The sequence below is a fragment of the Mesoplodon bidens genome (genome assembly GCF_964165515.1).
Source record: "Mesoplodon bidens genome assembly, chromosome: 18".
In the NCBI taxonomy this organism is placed as follows: domain Eukaryota; kingdom Metazoa; phylum Chordata; class Mammalia; order Artiodactyla; family Ziphiidae; genus Mesoplodon; species Mesoplodon bidens.
Genome location: NC_138175.1, coordinates 19,901,322 through 19,923,992, shown reverse-complemented (window position 1 = coordinate 19,923,992; position 22,671 = coordinate 19,901,322). Strand labels below are relative to the sequence as shown.

Sequence of the window (22,671 nt, the reverse complement as noted above, 5' to 3'; positions counted from 1 at the left end):
GGTGGAGCCAATAGTAGTCTCCGGAGGCTAGGGGTGGGCAACCGCTGCCGGTGGCGGAGACTGCAGCCAGCCACTCAGAGGAAGTGATCATGGTCCTGTTAGTTCACTGGCTAGTCTGGGGGAAAACCCGAGCTCGCGCGCCCCTCACCCACTTCGAGAGCGCGCGGAGCACGGGGAGGCTTTCTTTGGGCTTGGGGGCGGTGAGGCTGCGCTCTCTTTAGGGCAAGGTGGGGTGGAAGTTTCTTCGGATCGTGGTCCTCCAGGTCCCCCTCAGTTTAGGGGCGAGAAGGTCCTGATTCCTTCAGCTGAGGGATGAAGTGGATGGGCTTCTCTCATTTGGAGAAAGCAGGTAGATGGGTCCCTTTCAGTTTAGAGCAAGAAGTGAAAATTGATTACACTCAATTCGAAGGAAGAGGTGGGATCATTTACCTTTAGTTGGAGGAAAAAGAGGGACGGGTGCCCCTAATTCTGGGAAAAGGATGGGATGACTCAGTTTGGCGGCGAGGTAGAAAGTTACCCTCAATTTTGGGGAAGAACGGGGATGGGTTGCCCTTCAGCTTGAATGAAAATTGGAAACGGTCCTTTTCAGTTTGGGGTGAGATAAGCCGAATGCCCCCTCAGGTTTGGGGAAGAGGTTGGGTGGATTCCTCTTAGTTTGAAGGGAATCGATAGACTGGGGTTTCCATAGTTTAGGGAAGAAGATACGTTTCCTTCATTGTCTCATGGAAAAGGTGAGAAGCGTTCACTGTATGTAGTTTAAGGGAAAGTGAGGCCGGCTGTCCCTCGGTTTGGTAAATGAAGAGGAACAGAGGAACAGCCTCCTATTCAGCCTGGAATAAGCTGGGCCCAATCTGGGCCTTGGGATTTCTGGGGACGATGGGGACAGTTGTCCCTCACGGCTTTCTAAAACGGGCCCAGTGCGCGTGCGCAGCTCTGGTCTGGGCGGGGACCCGAAGGGGACCCCTCCAGTCTGCACCGGGCAGCGCCGGAGCCCGCGGCCTCGGTATCGGGGGCCGGCTGCTGGAGGCTGGCAGCACTCTCGGTGGCGGGGCCGCGCTCCTCCCGCCTGGACCCCGCCCCCCGGCAGACCCCGGTCACTCCAGCGGCTGGCCGTCGCCACCGGCTGGTGGAATGCAGAGGTGCCCCTGGAGGGCTGTGGCCGCTCACAGCTCTGAATCCGGGTCGGGGGAGGTTTTGGAAGAGTTTGGGGGAGCGGGCTTGAAGGAATAGGTTGCAGGACTTGGGGAAGGGCTGCACTGGGGAATTTCCAGAGTCGGGACTGGTTTAGAGCGGAGGGGCAGGCGTCCGCACTACGGACGCCCGGGGCAGGGTCTCGGAGTCCGGACCTGGCTTGGGGGTATCGGAGCCGGGATTGGGGGGAGCGGGCCCCACGTGCCTGTGACGCGGGGGCGGCCGGTAGGCGGCGGCGGCGGCGACGCGGGGCCGGCGGCCGTGCGGTGCCGGCAGGGCTGCTAAGCTGGCGGCAGGATGCTGCGCGCCGCACTGCCGCTGCTCTGGCTGCCCCTGGCGGGGGCGGGAACAACCGAAGAGCCCACCCAGGAGCCGGGGTCGCCGGGTGAGCCTCCCCCAGGGTTGGCGCTCTTCCGCTGGCAGTGGCACGAGGTGGAGTCGCCCTACCTGGTAGCCCTCTGGATCCTGGTGGCCAGCCTGGCTAAAATCGGTGAGTGCGTGTGTGCGTGCGCCAGGGCCGGCGGCCGTCATTGGACCCGCCCCCAACCCCTAGTCCCCAGATCCGGGCCGGCTTCTTGCAGAGTGCCCCGACCTAGCTTCCGATTCCACAAATCCAGGCTCTCACATTGTTTCTGCGCCTCCTCTTGTAGATCTCCCTCCTCCCCTTCTCCTCGAGTGGGAGCCCTGAAGATCTGCCTTCTCAAAGGGCTGCCCCAGCTCTCTCCAGCCCCATCCCTAGGCTCCTTTGCCCTTTCCTCTCTTCTCCTTGAAGTAAGCTCTTTGATCTGGGCTCTCCTCCACCAATCCCAGCCTCCTAAAAGCTTCTGTCAGCAGTGAAGACGTGTGGGGACATTGAGGGGATGGTGTTCTCCTGCAAACCCAGGCATCCTGGTCCTGAGGAAGCAGCCTTCCCTGGAGGCCACCGCCAAGTGTCCATTCTCTTGGGATACTAAACTGCCACTTTTCCTCTATCCCCCCTCTGCTCCCGTAAAGGTGCCCCCTTCTTGTGCCTAGCTGTGCCCGCCCCCAATTCAGGTCTACCTTCTTCCCACCTCAGGATATAATAAACTTCCATTTCTTGGGGCTTTGCTCTGTACTGCCTGCACTAGATGCTTTCACACATCCAGTCCCCTTCAGTCCGCACAATAAAGGTTGTGCTTCAGACTCCTTTCCGTGAATAGAACTGCTGTTCCTCGCCTCTGCCCCTTCCTCCCCACTTCTGAGCAGCCAGTGGTCCCTCCTCCCACCACAGACCCTCCTCCCTCTCCCTGTTGTGCAGGCTCTGCTGTGGGGGTGACTAATTATAGCTGAGCCGTTGCTACTCACTCCCCATCTATGCAGGCACAGCCTGTACTCCAGTCTCACCAATACAGTCTTCATGTAGGAATCACACAGGCTAGGATTTGCCCCCTTCTCCCCCCAGGAACACAGCTGGGGGTGGGGGCTGGGCAGGAACAGAAGAACTCTCCACTCTGCTGTGGCAGCCCATTAATAATGGAAAATGGGGCTTGAAATGCCCTCAGGGAGCCTAGTGCTGTCAGAGAACAGGCTTTTGTGAAGGGTTTTTGCTGGGATTAATACATGCTCTGGAGATAAGGATGGAATAAAGTCCCTGAGGGAGAGGAAAGGGGGACCAAAGGTAGGGATGAGTGTGGGAAGAGCTATGGCTGAGCTCACCTTAGGGCCTGGCAGCAATGAGAGCAAGGTGGGAGGAGCCTCAGATTTGGGAGCCAAGAATTGGGTTTGCTGAGAAGTCTGCCAGTTGGAGAGTTCCTGTCTTATTTAGGGTTTACAGCAATGACTGTAGTTTCCCCCATACATCATAGTGCTTTTTCTAGCTTGGATGACATCTCCTATGGAGGTAGAAGAGAGCCTTTTTCTCATCAAACAAAACAAAACAAAACAAAATCCTTGGGATTGGGGGCAGGGGAGATGGGTAGAATGTTCAGAGATACCTTCCCCCAGCTTCATTACCAGATTTTTTTTCCTTTTATTCACCAAATATTTATGTAGATCCCACCATGTGCCAGGCACTGTCCTAGGCTCTCTGGGTACAGCTTCCAAAGGGCACTGTCTTGGCATTGGGTCTCACACAGCCTAACACAGAGGCTTCCCTCACTACCCACCACTCTAGGGATTGTCTGGGGAGAGGTGCTCATCTGGTCTCAGGTCCCAAGGGAAAGCCAAAACAGTTTATATTAGGAGGCAAAGATAGGAGTGGCAACAGTGCTAGAAAACCTCCTCTTCTTTCCTAGGGACAGATCTGTTATTATTTTCTCCCAGAGTCATACTGAATTAACATTTGTTGAGATCCTATTATGTGTCTGACATTCTGCTAGGAAAATTCATTTTATCATTTTATATCATTTTATCCTCACCCTGTGTGAGGGGTAATTTTTCCCATATTACAGGAGAAGAAATTGAAATGCAGGTAAATTAAATAATTTGCCTGAGATCGCACAATTAGGAAGGGATGGAGCCAGAAGAAGAACTGGACCTCTGACTGCTAAACTTCATGCTTTTTCAACTACTGAGTCCTTAGTGAGCCTATATAATGAAAAGCACATGGGGCTAGGAGGTCTACAGTGCTCCTAGGAGGTATGATATGCATTCTGGTCTAGCTCGAGAGGCAGGGCACAATAATATAATAATAGGTAACATTTATAGAGTGCTTACTGTAAATCCCTGGGCCAAGCGCTTTTGAGGAGACTGTCTTCCTTAAACCTCACAACAATCCCATGAGATCATTACTGTTTTTATCCCCATTTGACTGAGAAAACTGAAAGTCAAAGAGGTGAAGTTATTTGCTCCAAGGTCACAGAACTAGTAAATGGAAGAGCTAGGCTTTAAACCCAGGCAGCCTGACTCCAGAGGTCCTGATTTTTACAGCTGTGTTATGCATAAAAATATACCTAGTATTTGCTGAGATTCAAATAATGGCAATGGATAAGGGAGATCAGAGAAAGGTGAGGTCCTTCGAGGATGAGAGTAGAGAGGAGGGGGCATTTCCAGAAGTGGAAAAAGTAAGCAAAGGTCTAGGTTACCATGACAGGAGCACCAAGAAACCGAGAACTTCAGCTGCAGTAGGGGATTTGAAGCCCTGAAGGCTGGAGATTCTAGCAGTCCTGAATTTTTCTTCTTCCTTGGTCCCAGTGTTAGGGTCCTGACCTTGAATAAACTTCTAAGACTGGGAGGTTATAGGCGTGTGTGTGTGTGTGTGTGTGTGTGTGTGTGTGTATGTGAGACTGGGAGGTTATAGGCACGCGTGTGTGTGTGTGTGTGTGTGTGTGAGAGCATCCCATAAGCTGATACCTCCTTCCCTCTTCTTGCATTGTAGTGTTTCACTTGTCTCGGAAGGTGACGTCTCTGGTCCCTGAGAGCTGCCTGCTGATTTTGCTGGGACTGGTGCTGGGGGGCATTGTCTTGGCTGTGGCCAAGAAAGCTGAATACCAGCTGGAGCCAGGCACCTTCTTCCTCTTCCTGTTGCCTCCTATCGTGCTGGACTCGGGCTATTTCATGCCTAGCCGGCTATTCTTTGACAACCTGGGCGCCATCCTCACCTACGCTGTGGTGGGCACACTCTGGAATGCCTTCACGACAGGTGCTGCCCTCTGGGGCCTGCAGCAGGCTGGATTTGTGGGTGAGTGACCTTAAGACCTGGACTGGTAGCGGGAGGCTATGCCAGACTCATCACCCAACTCCCTTCTCCTCTAGCTCTCAAGATCCTGTGTTGACGACAGCCATGCCCTGAGGGCTCCATCTTAGGTCCCCTCCCAACTGGAGTGTGAGGCAATGCTCCAGATGGGCCTTCAGCCTTCATTTAGGTCCCTGCCAGATGAGTCTGGGCTTCTGCAGACGACAGCTGAGTAGGGGCGTGGCTCCCAGCTGTGTGTGGGCTGCCAAGGCTGGGACTCTGCCCGCCTCCTGCCCTGATACCATACTGCCACTTGCCAGCCTGGCTCCCCTGAGGCACAGCTCACCTTTCCTGTGAGGGCTCTGCCCAGGTCACATCAGGGTGGTTTTCTGTTTTTATTATTATTTTTAATAAATACATATTATACATCCACAGAATGCAAGACACTACACTGGGTGTTCTCTTTACTCATCCCACTGGCTCTTCATAGCAACCTTGCTGGGGGTATAATTTGTCCCACTTTAATGGATGAGGAAATAGAGGCCCTTAAACTCATTCGATATCAGGTCCAAAGTTAGCAGGAGAGGCCTGTTTTACTGAGGCTCTTTGCCTTCAGGCTGCCCTGTCCTGCTCCCTTCTTCCTAATTTCCTGGCCCCCAAATCCATTCAACCCTGAATGTTGATAATTCAGACTTCTTCACAGACGCAAGGGGAGGTTTGCAATTTCCACTTGGGGACTCCAACCTGGTTTTCCTAATGGGTCAGTGAAGTATTTGGGGGCAGGAAGGGAAGGGAGGACATCAGACCATAGTAACAGTAATCCTAATGATAGGTAATATCTATTGGTTGCTTACTATGTATTAGCCACTGGCTAAATAAGGAACTTTTTGAGTTTCTTACTGTTCTCACTATTATTATTCTCAATATATACATGTGGAAACTGAGGTTCACAGAGATTACATGGCATGTTCAAGTCCTACCTGTGGTAGGTGCTTTCCATACTATATTCAGCCCTCATGGATGGATAGTCCCTCCCCCTCCTGCTGAGAACTGTGTCGAATTCCTGAGGCTGAGAACCACCAGTGTGGGAGAAAGCACTCTCTTTCGTTCTTCTCCCAAATAAAGCCAGTCAGCAGCCAATTTCCACCTGCTGCTGGTTATTATTCCTGTTGCTGCAGTTCTTATTGTCAGTGCCGCCTTAGCTTTCCAGGTTACATAGAGCTATCATAACCATCTCCTGGGGTGATTTTTGCAGCAGTACTGCTAGGCAGGCACATGGGGAGGCATGGCTTATGAGAAGTCATGTGACGATGACAGTGCCAACATCACAGAGCTGGTAAGTGGCAAAGGCAGGCCTTAGGCTCAAGACCTAAGGTCTCCTGACCTGCAGGCCGATGCTCTCTTCACCATCCCAGGTCCTTTCTGGACATACTTGTTTTAACAGTGGGGCTGGAGTCTGGGCTTGTCACAGGGACTGCTGTAGGCAATTCAGTACCTCACCATTTGCTGTCCCTCATCTGTCCCTCGAAAGCCCCTAGAGTGCAGGCTGGCTTGCTGGACTTCCTGCTGTTCGGGAGCCTCATCTCAGCAGTGGACCCCGTGGCCGTGCTGGCTGTCTTTGAGGAGGTGCACGTCAATGAGACCCTCTTTATCATCGTCTTCGGCGAGTCCCTGATCAATGATGCAGTTACCGTGGTGAGAGTGCTCGGCTGGCTGCCGTTCCTTGACCCCAGGCTGTCATGCTCTGACCAGGCTCCACTCTTCCCCGGGCCCTGGGGAAGAAGTATGGTCCCTGCTTCCCCCTCTCCACGCAGTCCAGGTTGCTGCCTTCCCCCGTCGCTCCTGATGCCCCTCTTCTCGCTTAGGTGCTGTACAAGGTCTGCAACTCTTTTGTGGAGATGGGCTCTGCCAACGTGCAGGCCACTGACTACCTGAAGGGAGTCGGTCAGTATTTCCTCCCTCTTGGCGGGCACTGGAGGTCTGCCTCCCCTGGGTTGCTGAGCCCCTGCCCCCCACCGCGTCAGGACAGAGGACGCTGCTCGGGTTGCCTCATTCCCTTCCCTCCTGTATGGAGAAATAGGGCCTGAGAACCTGAGAAGGAGGGCCTTTCCTGGAATCCTAGCTCTGGGACCCTGACCCCTGGGGAGCACAGTGGGCATGCACAGTGGGCATCATCCTCCACTCCCTGCCAGGCAGCAGTCTTGTCAGCCCTGGTGGGGTCCGGGCCAGGGGTCATGCTGACAACCCACTCCTCCCCCAGCCTCCTTGTTTGTGGTCAGTCTGGGCGGGGCAGCCGTGGGCTTAGTCTTTGCCTTCCTCCTGGCCCTGACCACACGCTTCACCAAGCGGGTCCGCATCATCGAGCCTCTGCTGGTCTTCCTCCTCGCCTACGCGGCCTACCTTACTGCTGAAATGGCCTCGCTCTCCGCCATTCTTGCGTGAGTCCTGGGGGCCTTGCAGGCAGGCAGCTGGGAGGGGGCACTGGAGATGGTCGCCCCTCACATGGACAGAAGCAGGACCCGGAGGAGTCCATAGGTCTCCCGGAGTCCTTGTGGGAGTGGGAGCTTCAGACTCCCCTGGGGAGATACTAAGCCTCAGGTAACATTCCAGGACCTGCCTCTAGGGCTGTCCTGGGCACCCCAGAACCCAAACTTCCTCTGCTTAAAGTGCTCTCTGGGGTGTAGGCTGAGCTGGAAGTGGACTTTGAGGCCTGGTGCTACTGGCTCTGGTGGCCACAGAACTCTAAAAGGTGCCTCAGACAGTGTGCTAGTCAGAGCATGTTTCTCCCACCTTGCCCCTCCAGAAGGCACTGAGAGGGAAGCCTGGAGATTCGGACCCTTTTATCCCAGGACCACCACTACCTACCCTTGGATGGTCTCCATGCCTCCCTGGGCTTCGGCTCTGAGAATCTGACATCCTGTGATGGGCAACACCCTCTCCTGCGCATGCTCAAACCCCAAAGGCTGTGCTTCCTGTGGCCCCTCCTCACTCGCCCTGACTCTCCATTCCTCTCCCAGGGTGACTATGTGTGGCCTGGGCTGTAAGAAGTACGTGGAGGCCAACATCTCCCATAAGTCCCGCACAGCTGTCAAGTACACAATGAAGACTCTAGCCAGCTGTGCTGAGACCATCATCTTCATGCTGCTTGGCATCTCGGCCGTGGACTCTTCCAAGTGGGCCTGGGACTCTGGGCTGGTGCTGGGCACCCTCTTCTTCATCCTGTTCTTCCGAGCCCTCGGTATTGCCGGCACCCCCTGCTTGCCCACCCTCCTTCCTGCCCACCCTCCTAGCTTATCTCCCAGTCTGAGTCCACATCCTTGTCAACAATTTCTAAGCCTCCCCTTATTGCTCACCCCTCCCAGCCCCTGTCAGACCTTAGCCCAGATACTTGGTGCCATCCATGCCCAGTGCCCTCTACTCCTGCTGTAGGCGTGCCCTCCAACACCCTGCTCCCACTGGCCTCCCTCCTGCTGTAGGCGTAGTCCTGCAGACGTGGGTGCTGAATCAGTTCCGGCTGGTCCCTCTGGACAAGATTGACCAGGTGGTGATGTCCTATGGGGGCCTGCGGGGGGCTGTGGCCTTCGCTCTCGTCATCCTCCTGGACAGGACCAAGATCCCTGCCAAGGACTACTTTGTAGCCACCACTATTGTGGTGGTCTTCTTCACAGTCATCGTGCAGGTGGGAGCGCCCACGAGGCTGGATGGGGAGGGGGTCTGGCAGGCCCTGGGGGAGGCTTGGAGCCTATGGGAGAGGGGCTCCTCTTCCTCTTGTGGGAGGCAGGGGGGCCTGACTTCCCAGACCTTGAGTGCAGTGAGGTGGGGATACAGAAGCTGAAGCCTAACTATGGGGAAGGAAAGGCAGCAGGGAACTGGACAGGGCAGGGCTCACTGGCTGCCTGTCCGTAGGGCCTGACCATCAAGCCACTGGTCAAGTGGCTGAAGGTGAAGAGGAGTGAGCACCACAAACCTACCCTGAACCAGGAGCTGCATGAGCACGTGGGTACCAGAACCCCATCCCTCCACCTGCCCCTCTCTCCCTTCTCCTATTTTGAGCAGAGTCCTGATCCGGTCCCCCTACCCACCCCCCTTCTAGACTTTTGACCACATTCTGGCTGCAGTGGAGGACGTTGTGGGGCACCATGGCTATCACTACTGGAGGGACAGGTGAGGGAGCTGCCCCGAGGCTCCTTCAGCAGCGGCAGCCTCACCAGCCAGGGCAGCATGGGGGATGTGCACACTTCTGAGGAGGGACACAGTCAGGCTCAGGCTGGGCAACGTCTTCCTGAAGCCCTTCGGGCAGTACTGGCAGTACTGGTGTCCCAGTACTCTCAGGATAAGACAAGGCTCCCCAGTGAGGCCTGCGCAGCTCTGCCCTGCATGGTCTGGCACTTCCAGACACCAGCCACATTGTGCTCAGCTGTGTCTTTGACTATCTGTCTGCCAATGAAATGAACCCTGTTTTAGAAACTCAGAACCCACCATGCTCCCCCGGCCCTGGCCACTGGGACCTGTGCACATGTTGTTCTTTCTACTAGAACATTCCTTTGCCTCCCTCTCACCTACTTAACCTCTATTCATCCTTCAGATCTTACCACAGTCATCAAGTCCTTACGGAGGTTTCCCTGGCCTCCCTGACTAGGACAAATCCCTATCATACTCTATAATTATCCTTTATAGTTCTTACCATGGTTGTAATTTTACAGTTATATGTAATAACTTCATTAATGTCAGGCTTTCCTACAACAGTGTCAGTTCCATAAGGGCAGGGACCAGCTTCGAGATTCTCCCTGACTGATGCCCACACCAAGAGACATAGGCCCAGCGCTGGCGGTGCCCCTGCCCTGTCTGAGGAAGGGCCAGCCACCCAGGCCTTGGGGATGGCACTCAGGACCGGGCCTGGCATCCTCTGTAGGTGGGAGCAGTTTGATAAGAAGTACCTGAGTCAGCTGCTGATGCGGCGGTCAGCCTACCGCATCCGGGACCAGATTTGGGATGTGTACTACAGACTCAACATCCGGGATGCCATCAGCTTCGTGGACCAGGTGGGCCGGCAGACAATGGTGGGTGGGCAGGTGGCCAGCAGGGCAAGGCAGGAAGCAGTGACAAGCAGGCAGGCCCTGAGCAGGGAGTTGGGAATTCCCAGCAGACTCCATAGTCTTGTGAAGTGGCAGCTACAGGAACGAGCGTGGCCTGATGCTGACATGTAGAGTCTAGCAGGCAGTACAGGAAGGTGGGAAACAGCTGGACTCTGGAGTCAGCAGATGTGGTTCAGTTCTTATCATCTCACGCTTGTGACCTTGGGTAAGTCACTTATCCTCTCGGAGCCTCAGTTTCAACTGTAAGAAAGCGCGAGTAAAAGTACCTCTGTCAGAGTTTTGTAGATTCAGTATAAAAAGTGCCTAGCACAGTCCCTGGAACTTCCAAAGAGCAAAGTGTGTTAACCATTGTTATTCTTTTCATTACCCTCTGATTGTCTGGGCCACCGTTCATCTGATTGCCATTCTGACCTCTGACTTGGCCCCTGCAGGGAGGCCACGTCTTGTCCTCCACCGGGCTCACTCTGCCCTCTATGCCCAGCCGCAATTCTGTGGCAGAGACCTCTGTCACCAACCTGCTGTAAGTCCTTGAGCCCCCTTCCCCTTCCCCAAGCTCCTCTCTATTGCGCCCTCTCTCTGAATCCCTTCTGGGGAGATTTGTGAGCACCTTTGCTTCTGCCCTTCCCCTGGCCTGTGCCTCCTGGCCTGTCCCTAGCACACGTGTCTCCTCCCTCCTGCAGGAGGGAGAGTGGCAGTGGAGCATGTCTGGATCTGCAGGTGATTGACACAGTACGCAGCGGCCGGGACCGTGAGGATGCCGTGATGCACCACCTGCTCTGTGGAGGCCTTTACAAACCTCGCTACAGGGTGAGAACAGGCAGGGCAGAGTTCTGAGGGGGAGCATTGTCTGGGGAGGCCACGATGCAAGGCTCAAGAGGCAGCTGGCACCAGCTTGTGGAGAGCTATGGATGCCCAGTTGAAGACTGTGGGCTTCATCTTGTTGGTTATAACCTTTAGTTTTAGCTTTAGTTTTTTGTTTTTGTTTTTTTTTTTGAGAAAGGTTGGCCTGTTACAAGAACTGTTTAAGAATGTCTTCTCCGGTAGCAGAGGGCAGATCAAACTGGAGGGGGTGAGTTGAGAGGCTGGGAAAGCCAGCTGGGAAGCTGGAGTGAACCACTGCGGATTAGACCTGGGTGGTCGGAGGGGAGAGGAGCACAAAGAACCGTGTGATCAGCCAGGAAGGGGAGAGCAGGAGATACAGAGGGCTTGATGGGGGGTCACAGACAGAAGCAGGAGTGCTGAGGAAGCCACCTGCAGGACCACCTTAACCTGGGGGAGGCAGACATCTGTTTTAGGTAATGTGAGTTAGTCCAATGCAGGTCATGAAGCTCTGGGGTGGGAAAGGCCCAACCCATACAGGAAGGAATCTGTCGCAACCCCACAAGGGGGCAGCAAGCCATTACCTTGAACCTTTTTGAAATGAGAAGCCAGCTGTTACCATTCCTGGCAGCTTTAACAGTCAAGGCTGTTTCTACCGCTGAGACAGATTGGTTTCCTTTAATTTTCTCCCACTGGTCCTAATTTGACTCTCTGCAGCTCTGCAGAGTAAGTCTGCAAAGGTTTCAAAACAGCTTCCTTCCACACAGGCCTCCTTGCCCTCAGGCCAGCAGCTACTGTCCTTGGTGTGTCTTCTTTAGTCATTAGAAATGAGGGCCCTTGGAGTTCTCTGGTAGCCTAGTGGTTAGGATTCTGGGCTTTCACTGCCGTGGCCTGGGTTTGGCACAGGGGCTCTTTCACCTTCCTAGTTCTGGAACTTGCCATTCTCTTCCCACAGCCCAGAACCCCTCCAGCTTTGGCTCACCACCCTGAGGCCCCATATTGTTCTTACAGTCAGGCAACCCACCATGTCTTCCTCAGTCAATGACTATTAAACCCTGTTGCATCCAACCTGTGGGGTTTTTTGTTTGTTTGTTTTTTGGTTTTGTTTACTTTTTTCTTATGGAAAATTTCTGTCGTTCACAAAACTAGAGAGAATAACTCATTTAACCACCACTCACCTCCAATAATTTTCAATGCATGGTCAATTCTGTTACATTCTGTGCCCCCCTACGCCCCATCTACACTTTATTATCTTAAAGCAAACTCCAGACATCATATCATCTCTAAATATTTCCATATGTATCTCTAGGTGGCAAGAATTCTTTAAAAAAAAAAGCCATAGTACCCTTATCACTTACAACAAATAACAGTGATTCCTTCTCACCTCAAATATCCAGCCAGTGGTCAATAAATACCTTTTTCCAGCTGGTTTGTTCAAGTCAGGACCCAAATAAAGTCCACAGTTTGCATTTAGTAAACATGTCTCTTTATTTTTAAAAAATCTGTGATAGTTTTGTCTTCCTTTTTTTCTCATTATTTACTTACTGAAGCAACTGGATACATTATCTCAGAGAATGTTCCATTTTACAGATTTTGCTGATTGTATTCCAGTGGTGGTGTTTAACATGTTCCTCTACATACTGTCTTTCTTGGTAGTTAAATCTGGAGGCCTGGTTGTATTCAGGAACATTCGATAGGTGTGCTATGTATTTCTTATTGTATTACATCAGGAAGTACATAATGACCGACTGTCTGTGGATGTGTGTGTGTAAGACTGGTCAATGGTTCAGTTCAACCAGTTCTTGTGAAGTCAATTAAAAAAAACTGGATTAAGATTGTGCTTATCCCTGTTAAATGTCATCTTATTTGATTCAGCCCATCATTCCATTGTTTGGATCCCATGTCTGCCACCAAATATCTCCTCAGATTCACATCATATGAAAATTTGCTAAGCCTGTTAACTTTGTATTCATCAAAATCAACATACAAATGTTGAACAGGATAGAGCTGAGGACAGAGCCCTGTGGCATGCTACTAAAGACTTTCCTCCAGACTGACCTTGATCAAGAATTTTTTGGGTATGGTTACTCAACCAGTTCTTTTTTTTTTTTTTTTTTAATTTATTTATTTATTTTTGTCTGTGTTGGATCTTCGTTTCTGTGCGAGGGCTTTCTCTAGTTGCAGCAAGCGGGGGCCACTCTTCATTGCAGTGCACGGGCCTCTCTTGTTGCGGAGCACAGGCTCCAGACGCGCAGGCTCAGTAGTTGTGGCTCACGGGCCCAGTTGCTCCGCGGCATGTGGGATCTTCCCAGACCAGGGCTCGAACCCGTGTCCCCTGCACTGGCAGGCACATTCTCAACCACTGCACCACCAGGGAAGCCCACTCAACCAGTTCTAAATCCACTTAGTTATGCCAGAACACAATCCATAATTCCTCATGTTCTTCACAGAAATATCATTAGAGAGAGACAGAAGTATCTAGTATACAGTTAGAAACATAAAATTATAGTTTAGGAGAGACATACGGGCTGGAGATAAAGATTTAGAAGCAATCTATATCAGAGGTTTCCTGGCCTGGCTACATCAGAATCTCCCAGGGAGCTTGCTAGAATACATATTCCTGGCTTCACCTCCTGGAGAGTCTGATCCTGTAGTGTGCAATGGGATGAGGAATCTGCTCTTAGTAAGTCCCCTGAGGGGATTCACATGTAGCTGGTCTGATGGCTGATGTTTGGGAAACACAGATGTATCCCTGGGCTAGCTGGTGCTGAGAGTGGACACTTTCACTGGGGAGGGCATTTAGAGGGGAGAGAGGGGGCCAAGGACAGCACTGAGGAACGCACATGTAAGAAAGGGAAGGGGAGCCAGCAGACGAGAGAGAAGGAGCCCTTGGAGGGGCAGCAGCAGATGGTGTCTCGGAGGCCTGGGGCATAAGGAGGGCTGGACATTGCACAGATGTTGCCTAACCAGAGGCCATGGCCCTGCTGACCAGGGAGAAAGCAGCACACTGAAGTTGCAATCAGGCAAAACACCCCTGGAGCTGTATTTTTTTTTTTTTTTTTTTTTTAGTTTGCATTTCTTTTTTTTTTAACATCTTTATTGGAGTATAATTGCTTTATAATGGTGTGTTAGTTTCTGCTGTATAACAGAGTGAATCAGCTATACATGTACATGGAGCTGTATTTCTGATAGTCAAGGAATGGGTACTAGGGGAAGTGTGAGAATATAAGTGTAAAAGTCTGGCAGCAAAAGCGAGGCAATGGTATCAATGGAAAGGCCTTTTTCAAGGAGGTAAGGGCAGGAGCATGCTTAAAAGCAGAGGGAGGGGGGCCAGTGATGAGGGAAGGATTGAAGATGCAGGAGAGTGGAGGACCGGGAGGGAGGAGGGAGCACAGCAGGGAACTGATGGAGGCAGGGAGTGAGCTAAGCAAAGCGGAGGCCTGGGTTGGGGAGTGAGGAGCCCTGTGAAGGAGCTGGGCCCCTGCACGCCCAGGAGAGAGGGGCACCTCTGTGTGAGTGTGTAGAAGAGGGCAGCTGGGAGGAGACTTAAAGGGGGCTCTTAGATCCAGCTCAGGGAAGCAGAAAATATGAGGCAAAGGAAAGGGACCAGACTGGGGATGTGAGGCAAGACAAATGATTGGGAACATGCGGGCAGTACTTTGGGGGTTTACCACTAGGTAATGAAAAGGCCTCTCAGCAGTCAAAGGCAGAGGTGGAGACAGTCTAAGTGAGTGTGTAGTGGGCTTGGTCTTTATGAGAAAGAGTTGGAAAGAGGAGAGATGGGGGTGGTCCTGAATTGGACACCAATTCAGGTATTGTTGGACCGAGAGGGTCGAAGGTATCAAGAGAGATAGTCATGGAAGTTCAAAGTGCAGCCTGAGGAGTCATGATGGTGGCTGTAGAACTGGCTAGCTGGAGAGTTCCAGCTGGACAGAGAGTCCTGTGTAGTTAAAAGGAGGCAAATGGGCCAGGCATGTGGACCAGGCTCAGATAAACAGAGGTGCAAAGAAGGAAATGCCCCCCTTGGCCTTACAGTAGCCCTGAGGGACAAGACACAGGGTCCCCTGCCTCTTGTCACTTCAGATCAGAGAGAACTGGGAGAGGGCAGTAGGGAATACAGAAAGCCAAATTTGAGGGAACAGGTTCTGGGATAAAGGAAAGTTTTTCCCCAGTGAACTTCAGAGCATATAGAGAGTATAGAGTCTGGCTGGGTCCCTACTGTATTTTTGTTGTTTTGTTTTTTCAATCCATGGCTAGTTCTGGCAACAGTGGGCCGGCAGGAGCTATGGTGAACATGGGGCTGTGGCCTGGGGTCCCTGTGGGAGGCCAGGACACCCAGCCTCACGGCAGGGCGGGGCTGTCATTGTCAGTACAAAGCCAGCTGCAGCCGCCACTTCATCTCTGAGGATGCGCAGGAGCGCCAGGACAAGGAGGTCTTCCAGCAGAACATGAAGCGGCGGCTGGAGTCCTTTAAGTCCACCAAGCACAACATCTGCTTCACCAAGAGCAAGCCACGACCCCGCAAGGCCGGCCGCAAGAAGGCATGTGCTTTCTCTGGGACTCCTGTTTGCAGCTGCAGGCTGACGGCACGCAGTTTTGAGCTCCCAAGTATTGGAATCCAGCCTAGGGGGACCCCCTAGATGGATAATTCTCAGGGACTTGGGGGCTGCAGCAGCTTGGGTTCCCTTTTGCATCTTCCTGGAGCCCCAGAAGGGGAAGGCAAGGGCTTCAGAAGGAGATCAGCCTCTTGTCCATGTGGTCACCTGCTGGGAGGCAGCAAGACCACCTACCAGAGGTGAAATGGGCAGGAGAAAGGCAGATTCCTTGTTGGGGGGACTCCACGAGCTCCTCATTCAGCCCAAGCTGACGTACTGAGCGTCCTTGCTGGGGCACGTCAGACTCCACAACACTTGCCGGGGTGGGGGTGGGGGGTCAAGGGATGGTAGAACCATTGGGATTGACAGATTCCCTTCCCTGCTGTATCAGGAAGACCTGTCCTCCTGTTGACCCCACCAGACGACAGGGTTGGGGTTTGGAGCCAGGGCCAGAGGCTTAGGGGTTTTTGTTTTTTTGTTTTTTGGTCCTTAGAAGGATGGCATGGCTAACACGGAGGCTACAAATGGGAAACCTCCTCGAGACCTGGGCTTCCAGGACACAGGCAAGCAGGGAGTGGGGTGGAGTTGAGGATGGGATAGGGAGGGAAAGGGCAGGGGCCCATCAGCCAGAAGCCTGAAGGACCTCCTCTGTATAGCATTCAATACCATAAACTGGGGCTCTTCCCCTCAGGGACTAGATGGGCATACTTGATTTCAAAGCTGAACATGTCTAAGCAGTTATTAGACATCTGTGACATCAGATAGCTAACTACAGGTTACAGGCCTTGAGGACTTGGAGAAGGCATCATAAAGGGGGAGCTTGGTCTGGGCCTTGAAGGATGGGTGAACCCTGGTGTCCCCGTCTATAAAACCAGGAGTTTGGATGAGCTGCACACTGATGTGCCTTCCAGCCCTCCAGATGTTTATGCTTCCAGTTGACGATGGGATCTGGGGCTGAGAGATGGCGGGGGAGCTAGAAAGTGTGACTTTCCTTATGGCTTCCTCTGAGGACTTGGCTTTCCCTGTTGCCTCCTTCAGCTCTGCAGCCCCACCTCCCTTCCTCTCAAACACCCAACTCCGTAGGCCAGCGCTGTAACAGCCACAGGACAAAGCAGGTGTCCCTGCCAACTGTGGGCTCTACCTGGGTGGACAGGGGGTCCGGCTTGGGGTTGTGCGGTACCAAGAGGCAGCTGCTGGCGGCCAACCCCACTCGGCTCTTGTCCCTCTCCAGCTGCTGTGATATTAACCGTAGAGTCTGAGGAGGAGGAGGACAGCGACAGTTCGGAGACAGAGAAGGAGGACGACGAAGGGATCATCTTTGTGGCTCGGGCTACCAGTGAGGTTCTCCAAGAGGGCAAAATTTCAGGTAATGGCTTCCTCCCGCCTACCTCCCTCTGGAGCTGCGCAGCTGCTTTCCTCCCCCTTCACTGATGGCCTCTAGTCCAGACAATCCCTCTTCCTATTCACCAACCAGCATTTACTGAGCATCTCCTTTATGTCAGACACCTGACATACGTGATCTGATTCAATCCTCACAACAACCAAGATGGGGAAACTGAGCTCAAAGGAATCTGGGACTTGTCCAGAACCAGCAGAACCAGAATTTGAACCTGACCCCCCCGATTCAAAGCCCAAAGCCTTTTTACTGCCGTGCCGCCTCCCTTTACTCTCTGGCGAGAAACACGAGGTGACAAGCAAACCTAACACCAGGCTCCGTTGTAACCCGTGCTCAGCACACCAGCCCTCAGGTACAGACCCAGTGAGGGTGGCAGCCTGACCTGAGAGAGGAGCCTGAGTTGGCTCAAGCACCCTAGGTGTCTTTTAAAAAACATATTATAGAAAATTTCAAAATATACAATAGACAGAATAGTAAACTAAACTTCCCATCTATCCACCAGCCAGCTTCAACAATTATCTACTCCTAACCAATCTATACCCTCACTATGCCCCTCTCTTCACTGGATTCTTTTGAAGCAGATCTCAAATATCATTATCACTTTATCAAAAATTACTTCAGCATGTATCTCTAAAAGATAAGGATTCTTCTTAAAAATATAACCACAATACCATTATCATATCCAAAATCTTTGTTATCAGATATCCAGTCAGTGTTCAAGTTTCCCTGATTGTCTTAATATTTGTTTTTACAGTAGGTTTGTTCAAATAAAAATCCAGACAAGACCCACCCATGAAATCTGGTTGATAAGTCTCTTTTAATCTACAGCAGTGATTCTTAAGAGGGTAGTGGTGGAGTGATTTTGCCCTCTAGGGGATTGTCTGGAGCCATCTTGGGTTGTCACAGCTGGAGGGGTACCTCTTCAATGGGTGGGTAGAGGCCAGGGATGCTGGTAAGCATCCTACGATGCACAGGACAGCCCCCCTACAGCAAAGTATCTCTTCCAACCTGTCAATAATGTCAAGTTTGAAAAACCCTGATTTATAGGTTCCCCCCACCAATACCTTTTTTTCTTGCACTAGATTTATTGAAATAACCTGGGTATTTGTCCCACAGTCTTTCCTTGTCTGGATTTTGCTGACTGCATCCCCAAAGCATCATTTAGTATGTTTCACTGACCCTTATATTTCCTCTAAACCAATAATTAAATCCAGATCAGATTTGCTAAGCATACTTCATAGGTGGTGATGATGTACCTCGTATTGCATTCATCACACCAGGAAGCATATACCATCTGGGTGTCTCTCTTTTTGTGAGGTTAACATTGATAACAGGCTTTAGCTGTTGTTGGCTTGATCCATCCATTATCAAGTTCCCTGTCAACGTGTCATCAGACGGTCTTGGCAGCCATTGGTGATCACTGCCAGATCCAACATTTCATTAAGGGTTGCACAATGGTGATATTCTATGTCTCTTTTTTCATCTGCATTGATTGACAGTAATTCTTCTATTAAAAAAACCTCCCTTAATCAATTACTTAGTTACTTTGAGGTACAGTTCATATAGGGAAGAATGGATAAATGCTTGAATTTTTCATTTTATTTATCAGTTTTCATACCAACAGTTAGTTCCCCAGCATCCTCTAAAGGTGAACACCGAAGTTTTTTGTTTAGTTTTTGTTGTTGTTAAAATTCAATCCAGCATCCCAGGTCTTTCAAGAGAGGTAGTTTTACTTTCAATCCCAGAATTAATACATTTCATAACATACTCAGTCAAGATTTTTGGAGTGCTCAGGACTTTATCAACGAGCAGACACATACGGAGCGCCTATTATACACAAGGCATTGAGCTTGACTTTGGAGAACAAGGGGTGGTAGGTGGCCAGAGGGCTGCTCTTTCCCAGGTTTCCTCTTTCAGAGCCTCAGACTTCCTGTAATGCAGCGGCCAGGCCTTCCATGCTGGCTGCCAGCAGTTCTGGGATTCTCAGGTCCCCTGTGCTCTGGCATCCCCCTCGCCGGCACAGCTTTGGCCTGTTGTTAGGTTTGCAGGAGCTCACGCTCCTGGACTCTGTCCCACCAAAGGGCTGTGGTGGGAACTCAGGCAAGGAACCCAGTGGCCAAGCCTCAAGATCCTCCTCACCCTGCTGCGGTCTCACCCTGGGATGGGGCTTGGCAGGATGTGGTTTAAGACTAGCACTGCAAGTTGGGTGAGGGCTGATCGTAGATGGGTTTTTTTCTTGCCTTGATCCCACTTTCTCTTGCTTTAGTTATTTTCATTTGTTCAGAAGGTATTTATTGAGCAACTGCTATGTGCCCAGCCCTGTGCTAGGTGCTGGGCGTACTACGGGAAGCAAAACCAGCTGTGGTGCTTCCACTCGGCAAGGCATGCATCGAATAATTGCACACATGGATGTTATGTGGCAACTGCGAAATGAACTGATTTATTCAAAGTGTGCTTATACTTGAGAAAGACTCCATTGGATTGGTAATGAGTGCATGTGTACTCTGTCCCCAGGGAGCTTTGAGGTGTGCCCAAGCCCACGCATCATACCCCCCTCCCCAACCTGTGCAGAGAAGGAGCTGCCCTGGAAGAGTGGGCAGGGGGACCTGGCAGTCTACGTGTCCTCAGAGACCACCAAGATTGTGCCCGTGGACATGCAGACAAGCTGGAACCAGAGCATCTCGTCCCTGGAGAGCCTGGCATCCCCACCCTGTACCCAGGCCCCACCTATGACCCGCCTGCCTCCCCGCTCACTGGTCACTGAAGAGCCCCAGGCCCCTGTCAACCTGCCTTCTGATCTACGCCCTAGCTTTGCCTTTCCCACGAGCCTGGCCAAGGCTGGCCGTTCTCATAGCGAGAGCAGCGCTGACATCCCCCAGCAGCAGGAGCTGCAGCCCCTCATGGGACATGAGGACCACACTCATCTCAGCCCAGGCACCGCCAACTCCCACTGGTGCATCCAGTTCAACAGAGGTGGCCGGCTGTAGCCCAGGGACTCAAGGAGGAGCAGGGGGCCGACGCCCTGTGGAAACCTTCCCTGCACAATGGGCAGAGGAGCCCACTCAACCTGACACGGGGTTAGAGGGGCCTGGACTGAAGTAGCAACTGGGCTCCCTTGGGGCAGGCCAGAAGGGTCTCCTGGGCTGGTCCTCACAGGGACCTTTTTCACCACCCTCCCTGCTTCTAACTCCTGCCACTTTCCCTTTCAGTAAGGCCCCACCCTGGCTCAAGACCCAGTCCAGCGCTTCTAGGGGCAAGGCCCAGAGATGCGGGTAGTTGATGCCCCTTCCCCAGAGGGTCCTCATGGGGTGACTCTACGCAGATGTTCTTGCCCCCAAAGCAAGGGCATCATTCCTCAGCTGACACTGGCCTTTCCTGCCCTCCGTCTCCTCCCTAGCACCAGCGCAAGGACAGTACCCTGGCAGAAGGCTCCACGAGGGGCTGGTCCTCAGAGGGTATGGGGTGGGAGGTGCAGCAGGCTTTGCTGCCCTGTTGGGTCAGCTACCCATAATCGATTTGTTTAGGGCAGTGGGAATCTGTCTCCACTCCTTGCTTTATCTCCTTCCCTTTGCTGTCAGTCACTGGGGCAATAGTTCCTCCTTTTCCAGGACTAAGGCCACAGGGCTGGGCCAGGCTTCACGACAGGGCTGCTTCTTAGCCAGGGTTACTCTGGGGGATCTGCTGCTGTGTCCAAGTTTGGACCTTTCAGATCCTTGGGTCTGGGTTTTATGAGGAAGGGAGACGATGGCCTCTGGGCTCCCACCCACATTGTCACCTTGTTATTCCCCAAACAGGAAAGGAGCCAGGTATCCCAGGGCCACTGTTCCACTGCTCTGGGGCTGGGATGCCTGGCTGCAGTGGTAAGGGGCTGACTGAGTGGCAGGTGACTTTCCTGGGGTTAGCGCCTGCCCTGTATTTTGTACTTTGAACCTAAGATACATTAAACATCTCTCGGATGGATGTGTGTCCTGTGTCCATGTGTCTGGGGGTTCTGGGGTGTGGGCAGGGGGCAAGACGGCAGGTGGTGAGGGAGACGGAAACTTCCAACTCCCTGCCCCAGGGATTCCTGGACATAGAATGGGGAGGGGGGTCCTGGGAAGGACTGTTAGGCCCTATGGCCCTCCCTCCCTCCCCTCCCATTCCTTCCCAGTACGTCACCTTACAGGATGCCTGCAGTCCGGGGGATTGCTGTATGGGCACAGGGTCACAGAACTGGGAGTCCACAAAATGGGAACAACCTGTAGGAAAAGAGACCCCAGAGGTCAGGTGCCAAGGTGCAGCCACCACACACTGGGACCAGATAAGCCTTCCTTAAACACCTGGAGGGAGGTGCAGGACAAATGAACAGACGTGTTCTGCACCTGGCGGGCGGGAGGACAATCTCAAGGGCGCTGGTTACCTTGAGTGTTTCTGGCACAAATTGGATAGTGTGGGGTCCAGAAACATTTAGGGACAGAAATCCCTGATAACAGCAGACCCAGATTCAATTTCCACTGTGCTGGAGGATTAAAAAAAAAAAAAGTATCTATCTTTATTGACACCTAACACACACACCATAAAATTCACCCATTTAAAATGTACAGTTCAGTGGTCTTTAACATATTCACAGAGTTGTGCAACCCTCACCACAGCCTTAGTTTAGAATGTTTGCATCGTCCCCAAAAGAAACTACCATCAGCCGTCACTCCTCACCCTCTGCCTAGCCCTAGGTAATCACCATCCTGTTCTTCATCTTTACAGATCTGAAGGACCCAACACACTGCAAAGGTTACAAATTTAGTCAACATTTTTTCTGTGTTATGCCTGGGGAAGGTGTGAAGAGAAGGAAGAGTGACTTTTAGGCTTTGCCCTCACACTGCTTACAGTCGGCAGTGTTAAGGCCTAGCGGTTAGTCCCAGCTCTCACTCACTGGCTATGTTATCTTAGGTATGTCACATATTCTCTCTGAGCCCCAGTGTCTTCATCTCTAAAATGAGGTAACAATCATACTTACTTCATAAGGTTGCTGTCTGGATTAGATGATGAAATGTAAAAACCTAGTATACAGCCTGGCCCATGGTAAGGGATTATGTTTGTCATCATTGGTGTTACATTACAAGCCAAGGAACATGTGAGGCCTTGAGGAAATCTGGGAGGGCTTTGGGAGGAGCATGAGTGTGTGTGTGTGGAGGGGCTCTGAAAACATGGGCAAAATTGCATGGGTGCATTCTAGGTGGGAAGAGCGCATGAATAAAAGATATCTGGAGCACACATGGTGAAAAGCAAGGAGCAGTGGGTGATGTGCTCGGGAGAGACCAGCCAGGGACACCAAGGCTTGGGTGGGGTGACCCCACTGAGTTTTAGAGGTGGCAGAAAGCCAGCCTGGAGAATTATGATCTGGGGAGTGTGGGCAGTGATGCGCATTAGGGAGCTCGAATGTAGCTGGAGCCAGGTGGAGGATGTGTGAAACCCCACGTGGAGGAAGGGTTGGTAGGAGGAAAGGCTAGAAATGCAAGACCTGTTGGGAGGCTCCTCCAGCAGCCCAGGGATGTGAAGGTGCTTGTGCTGAAGAGGGCAGGCAGCCATTCTCAGACCTCAGTATCAGAATCACTGGGAGCTTGTCAAACACAGATTCCTGGGCCTACCCCAAAGGTTCTGACTCAGCAGGTCTCCGGGAGCCCAGCAATCTGTAATCTTAACCAGGTCTCCAGAGGAAGGTGGCCCAGACACCACATCCTTCAAAAATTACGAGATTAGAAAGGTTTAGAAATAAAATCCCCATCATCAGACAGCTGATGGTGTAGGGGAGGGGGGTGCACAGGGGCTCCTGGGCCTGGAGCTGGGTAAAAGAAAGGGGGGACTTCCAGGCAAATACGGTTGGTCAGAGATGAGCAGACTGAGGGTAAGAAAGCAGGTGAGCACAGCCGGGAGGAGGCAGGCTCCTGGGATGCAGGAGAGCAA

General features: G+C 52.2%; 1 protein-coding gene across 4 annotated transcripts; it reads left to right on the top strand.

Moving 5' to 3' along the window:
• The first annotated feature begins 87 nt into the window (after positions 1 to 87).
• On the top strand, positions 88 to 20,671 carry SLC9A5 (solute carrier family 9 member A5). 4 transcript variants are annotated; one of them, XM_081215789.1, is made up of 16 exons: positions 88 to 731; positions 4,549 to 4,831; positions 6,357 to 6,520; positions 6,691 to 6,769; positions 7,086 to 7,263; positions 7,843 to 8,063; positions 8,302 to 8,504; positions 8,732 to 8,821; positions 8,919 to 8,989; positions 9,738 to 9,867; positions 10,353 to 10,441; positions 10,602 to 10,728; positions 15,111 to 15,281; positions 15,829 to 15,898; positions 16,567 to 16,701; positions 19,246 to 20,671. In XM_081215789.1, exons 1-16 carry the CDS (start codon positions 723 to 725, stop codon positions 19,716 to 19,718), a joined length of 2,493 nt encoding a protein of 830 aa, XP_081071915.1. In that variant the 5' UTR covers positions 88 to 722; the 3' UTR covers positions 19,719 to 20,671. The 4 variants fall into 4 exon arrangements, with proteins under 4 accessions (XP_081071915.1, XP_081071914.1, XP_081071917.1 ...); XM_081215788.1 differs by lacking the exon at positions 88 to 731 and adding an exon at positions 1,183 to 1,681 and having other exon boundaries at positions 4,529 to 4,831; XM_081215791.1 differs by lacking the exons at positions 88 to 731; positions 15,111 to 15,281; positions 15,829 to 15,898; positions 16,567 to 16,701 and adding an exon at positions 1,183 to 1,681 and having other exon boundaries at positions 4,529 to 4,831; positions 19,246 to 19,548.
• The last annotated feature ends 2,000 nt before the right edge of the window (positions 20,672 to 22,671 follow it).

Bases quoted from the DNA above. Each gene is read 5' to 3' on its own strand.
- SLC9A5 (XM_081215788.1), top strand. From the start codon at position 1,489: ATGCTGCGCGCCGCACTGCCGCTGCTCTGGCTGCCCCTGGCGGGGGCG. The intron at 4,832-6,356 runs GTGAGTGACCTT...GTCCCTCGAAAG, and splicing joins GCAGCAGGCTGGATTTGTGG to CCCCTAGAGTGCAGGCTGGC. The intron at 9,868-10,352 runs GTGGGCCGGCAG...TGGCCCCTGCAG, and splicing joins CCATCAGCTTCGTGGACCAG to GGAGGCCACGTCTTGTCCTC.